General features: G+C 37.5%; 1 protein-coding gene across 1 annotated transcript; it reads left to right on the top strand.

Moving 5' to 3' along the window:
• The first annotated feature begins 252 nt into the window (after positions 1-252).
• On the top strand, positions 253-756 carry CGGBP1 (CGG triplet repeat binding protein 1). The gene has a single exon (XM_009888501.1). It carries the CDS (start codon positions 253-255, stop codon positions 754-756), a length of 504 nt encoding a protein of 167 aa, XP_009886803.1.
• Positions 757-8,664: the final 7,908 nt, after the last annotated feature.

Raw genomic sequence — 8,664 nt, 5'->3', positions numbered from 1 at the left:
TAGATTGAGTTTAGTGCTGTAGAAAATGGAATGTATTCTACTCTGATCCATGAGGAACGTCAGTTTCCTAAGTTCCTTGGACTTCAAGATGAAGAACCTTTCAATAATAGTTTCACACATGTGTTTTATATGTAATTATCAACTGGATATTGAATAGACTGCATCTAGAACTATTTGGTTGAAATCATTAGCACACTTTCACAGTATTTTTTTTTTTTTTTGGCTTTCAGGTAAAGTTTATTGAAGGCAACAATGGAACGATTTGGAGTGAAGTCCGCTCCATCACGTAACCGCTCGAAGACTGCTTTGTATGTAACTCCTCAGGATCGTGTAACTGAGTTTGGCAGTGAGCTGCACGAAGATGGAGGAAAACTCTTCTGTACTTCCTGCAATGTGGTTCTGAATCACGTCCGCAAGTCTGCAATCAATGACCACCTCAAATCTAAAACACACACAAAGCGAAAGGCAGAGTTTGAAGAACAGAATGTCAGGAAGAAGCAAAGGACTCTGACTGCCTCCCTTCAGTGCAACAGTACTGCCCAGACAGAGAAAACCAGTGTCATCCAGGACTTTGTGAAAATGTGCCTGGAAGCTAATATTCCACTTGAGAAGGCTGATCATCCATCTGTGCGAGCCTTCCTGTCCCGCTACGTCAAGAATGGCAGTTCGATACCTAAGTCAGACCAGCTAAGGAAAGCGTATCTGCCTGATGGGTATGACAATGAGAACCAACTCATCAATACTGAAGACCGTTGAGAAGAAAACTGTTTTCATCATCGTTGTGAAGTTTTACATATTGATGGTGTGGTTTATTTTTATATTCATGCATATATACAGTGTTACATATTGGTTTTACAAGCTATTTTGTATTCTTGTAGAAATGACAATCTATTTGTGAACTTAGTGGTATGCCACAGACTGTTGCTAACCCTGCTGTAGACTTCAGAGCTACATTGATGTAGAACTCATGATGAATGTGGGGAATATACCTGGCATACACTTTATCTACATTCAGTCCAGCTGTAACTGACGCTAAGAAAAAGGCACTTGGATGAAGGACCTCACTTACTTAAACTGTGCATCTAAGTATACGAGGAAGATGATGCAATAGGGATTGTTAATCATGTCAGTGGATGGCTTTGTCCAGTATCCTGTCCATGAGTGATCAAGAAGAAGTGCTGCACATTTGAAATGCAAGAAGCTGTAGAATGGTTAGTTAAAATATAACTGCTCTGTTGGGGGAGGATTGTTGCAAATTCGTATTCAAGTTCGGTTTACATTCTAAAACATGAAATATTTCTCTTCTAGAATACTTTCTTATCCTGTTTGATGCAACTGTGGATGTATTCATTATCTAGCTTAATTAGCTGGTCTTTTGCATTGACCTCTAGACCTTACTATTCTCATAAAGCTAGGAGTTCTGCAGGTTTACCATGCCCACTTTTTAAAAATTGCTATTTCGTTGTCTCAGTTTAACATGTCCCCTTCAGTTTCAGTGCCAATCTTTGAAAATTGAGTAGGCAAACCAGTAACTGAGTGTGGTTTGCAGTGCAGCTGGTGGCAAGTGAAACTTATACTGGGCCAAGATCTTAGCAGAGAGGATTAATGCCTTTTTCTTACTAGCAGGACAAAGGATGCTAGATCTAAATTGGGTGTGGGGGAAGCACTAAGTTGCAGACTTGAGAAAGCTTTTTTACAGTGCACAGGAGAAGAGGCTCCTCCAACTTTCCCTGAAGGTCCTCTACATCTCTGACCTTGTCCTCAGCCATTTAGTCAAAGGATGTAAAGTGATTAAAATAGTTTTCAAAACAGTTACTGCAATTATTCAATACCTGTAAGCGCAAATAGGAAAGCATGTGTACTTTGAAGCTATACTGGAATTACAGACCTGGGCTGTATTTCTTATTCTGTGCCAAGGCCATATCTACTGGACTGGCAAAAAATAAAATGGGAAATTGCAGAATTTCAATAACGTTACCCTCTCTGAGATCACTAAACTATTACTGAGCTATTGCAAATTATGCCAAATAGTCCCCTCAATGTAAATGCTCTATAAAGTTTTTGAATGGAATGAGGGAGCATAATGCACAGTGCTGGAATACAACCAACTTCTGCTTGCTCTACATTTCCTTGAGATGCTCTGGGTTCAGGGAGGTGCCAAGCATCTTCTAGCAGCACAGAAATCCTCCACTCCGTGGATACAATGGTGTAAGCATGCTTTAACTCCCTCAGGTGGAGCCAGTTGTTCTCTTCAGCTTCCTTTCCCCGGTAGAGTTTCACAGTATCTGTTTCTCAGTATTTCTTTAATTCCAGATATTTACAGCAATACTAAGTAATTGCTAAAAAAAGAGAGACAAAATAACCTGCTTATTTTGTTTCTGTAGCTATTTCCCTAGCTATTTCTAGAGCAGTCTCTTTTGCTGGATTGAGAGAGACTTACACACTTAGTAACAACTGGTTTTTGTGCAATTAGCTTCTACAGAAATGCACTTGGGTTACATTATAACCTTGTGTTGTAGCTTTCTGCTCTGAGACCTGTTTGAATAAGTGGACAAAGCTAAAAAGTAGAAGGCTCCCTATCCATGTGTACCATTACGTGGGTACTCAGTACACTGCTGCACCTTTGGTCCTTGTTGAAGCTAGCGGGACTCCATGCAGTCATAGCAGCCCTGTCAATGATGTTAGTTGCTGATTTAGAACTTCAGACAGAAACAACAATAGTATTTTTTTTCTCTCTAATATGCCTTCCAAAATATCGTTTGCTATTGCACAAGCTTGGGTTTAACTGAAGATCATGAACTGCCTTGGACTAGAACTGTTTTATAAATCTTCTTAAGCCAAGTGAAAGGTACACTGCCAATAGCCTTTTCTGTCCTGATAATAACTGAAAGTGTTCTTTTACAGCTGCTGTTTCATTACAGTGAAACAACATCCTTGCTTTAATTTTTTTTTGTGTTTACCTTGTGAACGCTCTTAGAATTGAAGCAAATAGAAAACAATTGTGTATCAAGAAAACAGGCTTCCATTAAACAAAGGCATCTAGAGAAGATGGTATGATTAAAAGGTATGAATTTGGACTAGTTAGCTCAGTTCTTGCTAACATGGGATTTCACAGGCTGCACCCCATAACCATTTTATATAGGATTCAGTGCTGTATGTTTTTCTCTTGACTTGGCAAACTGACAGACATTTTTAAAAGCTTAATGGTAACATTAAATATGCTCTTGCACAACTGGAAAAAAAAAGTTACTTTCACTTATACAGTTTTACATAAAAATAAAAGCTAGCAACATCAACAGCTTTTGTTAAAAAAAAAAAAAGCAAGCCAGCAATTTTCAATAAGGCAAAGCAATATTAGAACATTTAGTTTCTCAAAAGCTTACTCTACTTATAAAGCAATCTGTGTACAGAGCCTCAACTTACAGGATTAATACAATTCTGTATGTATTTTCAGTAATTATTCTAATACTGATTTGATTTTTAAGTAGAATTACTGCAGAAGGTACAAGCCTGGTGAGGAATCTTATCAGTGCAGCCATAGGCTACCAACTCATAACAATTTGGAAGCAGAAATTGGTCATCGGGATTTTGAATGGAACTGACTTAATTCCAGTGCACAGCAGTTTGTAGGACACTGATGTCTTAAAAAAAGGAGATTTTTGTTAAAAAAAAAAGCCACAACTTTTTTCAAGCTTTTTGAAAAATCAAGATCCTGATCCATTGCAACAAACATTCATAATGGAGTAAAACAATAAAAAAATAAAGCACTTCCAGGTAATCTAGAAAGACTAATGAATAAGTAAGTTTATATTCATGGACATAACCCAGATCATCAACAAGACACTTATGCGTATTATTTTCTTTAAAAGTGAAAATGGTTCCACTCAGTCTTGGAACAGAGTCCTGCAAACACTCAAGTTCAGAGCATAATTTTGCCAGTGTGGCTATAGTTGGATAAAGCATAAGCTTGGTTTAATTGCTATTAGGGAAGATTTACAGAAGAAGTTTTCTGGTATACATAAACCTAAGTAATAACTAATCCCTAGAACAGAGGCTGTGGCTAAGTTTTTTAACAGTCTCTGTGGGGTTTTCCTTTTTTCTGCAAGAACGCTGCATTATTTTTCCATGTATTTCCTGTAAAGAGTACTCTCAGAAGTAAAGGGAGGATTCTAGCAACGTCTGCTTTTCATTTTACATACATATGTAGGGACAAGCTATAAGGGATACTTTTTGCTAGGTGGTTTTATTAATATATTTGAAGCTCTAAATGTAATATAATAAAAAAAAAAGAGAAAAATAAGAAATATTTTCTTCTCTGACCATGTACCTATATTAGTTTAGCCAACTCACAGCTAAAATTACTCCGAAGTGCTTTTCTTGAAACAACACTTTCAAAGAGTAAAATACAAACAGGAACATTCTCTGTTTTATGACTACTTACGTGTATGCACCATGTTAGTTTCAGCTTGCATGTTCTTGAAAAAAGTGAGCAAGTTCTAATATTTTTGAACGTTTTGAAGCCTGTAATTTGGCAGGTCCCTAGAGGAAGTGAAAGATTTGCCATAATGAAAGGGAAAGCTGTTTTTCAATTGAGAGAGAAACTTGGTTCTGCAAAGTATGGGATATTCTCATGATAGAAGGACTATTTTTAGCCAGAGCCCCTGTTAGCAATTCTGTTGAACTGAACAGTGAAATGCTCCCTGCTAGGTTTTGCAGCATAATGAGCTGGTTTTCAGGAAAAAAAAAAAAAAAAAGCTGGAAGTTTGGCAAGGATAATCTCTATTTATATTTACATATAAAGAGAGGCAAGACTCACTGTTGTTGTGTTCGCATTGTACTCACTGCTAACTCTTTGTGTAATTTGAGTGCTTGTTGTCTTTGTACAATTTTAAGGTTGTGTCTAACTTTCAAAATAAATTTTTTTTTTTAACAAAGCTTCTCATTGTAATAGTGCTGTTAGAGTTTAGTCTCTTTTGGGCTAGGGAAGATGCTTTCTTTTTGGTTTGGTGATAAGGATGTTTTGCTGATGGTAAGTGGCCACAGAAATGGTTTTAATAAACAAGTGATGAACTTATGATTAGATATTAGAGTGAGGCTGAAAATACCTGGGTCCTGCGGTGTCACAAGACTTCCTGTTAGAACAGTAAGACCAGAGTGAGTGATTTAAGTTTTTATATTAAAATATTATTGGAAGAGAAATACTTTACTTTGTAAAGTTTTCACTTGGTAATGGAAAAATGGTCCTTTTTAAAAAGAAAATAAAGGAATTCCTTTTTCATAGAATTTATGCATGATCTCTTATTTTGCCAAGAAAGTGGATAAAGAAGATGTAGTAGATCACATATAAGGATAATGTAAGATAGCAGAAGTGGATGCTGACAGGGAAAATTAAAGAATGTGGATGCTGTTGTTCTAGCTTAAGGTAGTATCAAACTGTAAGTTGAAGCAGTTTGTTGATGCATTTGTACAATCACACTGAATTCTATTTCAGGACTGGTTATACAGAACCCCTGCCTCCTGTCAAGTATATAACTTTGTTCATGGTGACAGAAATTCCCTAATTATTATCTTCTGTTGCAAGTGAACACCAAGTGAAATCATTGTTATGCATTTTGACATTGTAAATGATTTGTAGGTATCTTGCAGCTGCCTGATGCTTCAGGTCTTTTCAGGAAGGGCTTCTGCAATGTGGAAGAATCAGGTCTTTCCAAACTCTCTGCAAAATACTCAGTTTGATCTCTGTGTCCCTTAGGGACTTAATGAAAATTGAGAACATAACATCAGCTCATCAAAATTACCAAGTGTAGGTTTGATTGTTTACATGTTCCTTTTCCTGAATTCTTACCTGACTTGACATCTCACAATGGATCAGTGATAAACTCGTGCAGCCTCTTGACTCATGAAGTTATTAATCATTACTTTCATTTTCAGGTCACAGCACATTAAAATCAAGTTGCTTTTTGTTGCCTTTATACCAAATGGAAAAGCAGAATAGAAATAAACATACCCTTTTGTAAAGTTTTCTTGTGTGGACAATTCCTCTTTGAAACAGCATCTGTATACTTGTAAAATCAACATATCAGTAAGGATTTATGTGGAAACTGATGCAGAATCAGGTGAAGTATATATTTAAAGTTTAGTAATTAGGCCATGCTAAATTCTTACAATGACATTTTACCTTCCTAAGTGAATCACAGTGTTTAACCCATATCCAAGATGCAGTAAAATGAAGTATACATAACTGCTTTTAGGCTACATTTATACTGATAATTAGGTTTGACATTTGTCATTTACATAGGCTGGACAGCAGAGACCAAAGGACAGACAATCTGGCAGTTCTGCTTAAGTCAGGTAAGGATTTATTTTTTTTGCCCATCCCACCACTTTTCTCTTTCTACAAGGGGTTTGGTATTTGTGGGTCTTCTGGTGGTAGAGGCCACCTCTTTCGTATTCAAAAGCAGATAGCACGTCTCACAAGTAAAAGCACAAGGTGCAGGCTCTGAGATAGGATACAGAGAGCTACTGCAACTGTCACTCAGGCTTGACAGAGGGCAACCTCAAGACCAGAGTTGCCTCTGAAACTAAATGTTTTATTTTAAGTATACTTAATGCAGCTCTATTCTATAAAATAGAAGATTAAGTATAAAACAGAAATGATAAATAACTGCTGAATAGGTATTTGAGTCCCTTTGTGTTTAGCTTTTGAGTTTCCCCAACTCCACGCTCACTTAAGGTTTCAGAAGCCAGAAACATTTGAAGATTTATTCTTGCAAAATAACATCTATTTTGCTAGATTTCTGCTAGACCTGAAGGAAGACACAAGGAAGATTACTGGTTTCAGTTGGTACGCAAATCCTGTGTTCAGCTGAGTCAAACAAGCAGAAGCAATTTAAATTTATTCATGTTTTAGACGTATCTAAGTACTTGGCTCTCTCCGTGTTTTCTCTTGTCTAGTGCACAGGAAGGGGAAGTAGAAGCAGGGGGCTACTTAAATGCAGTGAAGCGACCAGTACTCATGTTATATATACTCCATGAACACACTAAAATACAAGTACACATTCATTAGGAAGTTTCTGCTGTCCTTCCACAGAAACTTTAATTTTTTCCTCCTATCTGATCCTTCTGTTCAGTAAGAACTATTGTGTCCCTGAGGAAAATAAGGAAATCGTCCATTTTCTTCTAAGCAATAGAGTAGCTTACAGCAATGCAGCGGAAAGAGGGTATCATTCAGCAGTTCTGTTCAAAGCTGGAGCAAAAATAATTAGGAGCTTTAGAGGTTCTTGGGGGGGATTTGTATATTGGTTTGCCTCAAGTGTTTTTTTAATCTGTCCTTCACTGTACAGAATAGCTCCCAAATTCAGTATTAGATTTCACTGCAGTAGATGAGACCTCCTTACCTTAATTCTTTTGTAATTAGCTTTAAATTGCGTCCTCCCTCCCCTTATTTCTGAAGCCTGTCATTACCATAAGATGAATCCAATAACTAGAACACCCATGCTTACGCTTAGGGAAGTATTTTATATACAGCAAACCCCCGAGTAGATTCTTAACCAGTTTTATATTGAATGAATTGACCCCCCCTTGTGAGAGTGTCCAGGCCCATGCTCAGCCTGCACTTTAGAACCTGGTGCAAGACGTGTTTGTTGATTTAACAAAGTTTAGCTCATCTCATTAAACTGAAATTGCTTAGGAAAAGGCAGGGAGGTGCAGAGGATCTCCTATTGTGGAAAAAGGAAAGAACTTGCATAGAAACTACGTAACTGAGCCCTCCTTTAACAGGGAGCCATGGTAGTAAGGCTTGAGGACAGGCTGCAGGGGCCAGCCACAGCTCATGCGGCAGCACGTGCCACTACAGGCTGCGTGATCAGCAGTGACAGGCGAGGAGCTGGATGGGAGACTCTAAGTTGTTGTTCCTTGAAGGTACTAAAACTTCTTCATGTAGTGTTGTGAAGATAATTTTCAGCAGACTTACTGGAGTCCACTATCTAAATGCCGTCTGTCTCTTTGTGGTTGGAGGCCAATGCCTAACCGCTTGCAAACAGTGAAAACACAACCCCAAAACACAACCTTGTCTTGTCAGAAGAAAAACTGAGGTAGAACAGAAGGAACGTCACGTAGTTGGGCTTCTTTCTGCTTGTGTTCAGCAAAGAAGCAGCAGACATGACAAAGTGGACTGGATCAAGTAAATAAAGTTTCTATTAATAGCAATCCTCGGGTGTTTAAGAGTATCTGAATCTCGCTCCATATTTTTTGAGCTTCTTCCTGAAAATAGTATCCAACACACACAGCACTGTGATAATCATTGTGTTTGAATTGCCTTCAATTTTCTTAGTTTCTTAAATACTTGGTATCTGTTAGGATTCAGCTGAGATCTGATTTGCATACAGCAAAGAAGTTATGAGTTATTGCAGCTAGTGGAAATCAGTGCCACCTAGTGACATCTTCTGCCATTTTCAAATGATATCTCATCTTGAATTAAATGCATATGCTCCTCCCTCTCATAGTTATGCAGTTTTAGATTAGGACTCTCATTCCTTTGATAAATAGTTATTTTACATTCACTAAGCATTTACTATGCTTTGAAATATGCTTTTAAAGCAAAACTTGAATATTTTAGTGTCTCAAATTCAGGGACTGATTTTCTCAAAAAAAAAAGTTACCATT

This window comes from Charadrius vociferus, unplaced genomic scaffold, assembly GCF_000708025.1.
Source record: "Charadrius vociferus isolate BGI_N301 unplaced genomic scaffold, ASM70802v2 scaffold487, whole genome shotgun sequence".
Lineage (NCBI taxonomy): Eukaryota > Metazoa > Chordata > Aves > Charadriiformes > Charadriidae > Charadrius > Charadrius vociferus.
This window is presented reverse-complemented; position numbering and strand designations above follow the sequence as displayed.

Excerpts from the sequence above, each read along its gene's own strand:
- CGGBP1 (XM_009888501.1), top strand. The coding sequence starts at position 253 with ATGGAACGATTTGGAGTGAAGTCCGCTCCATCACGTAACCGCTCGAAG.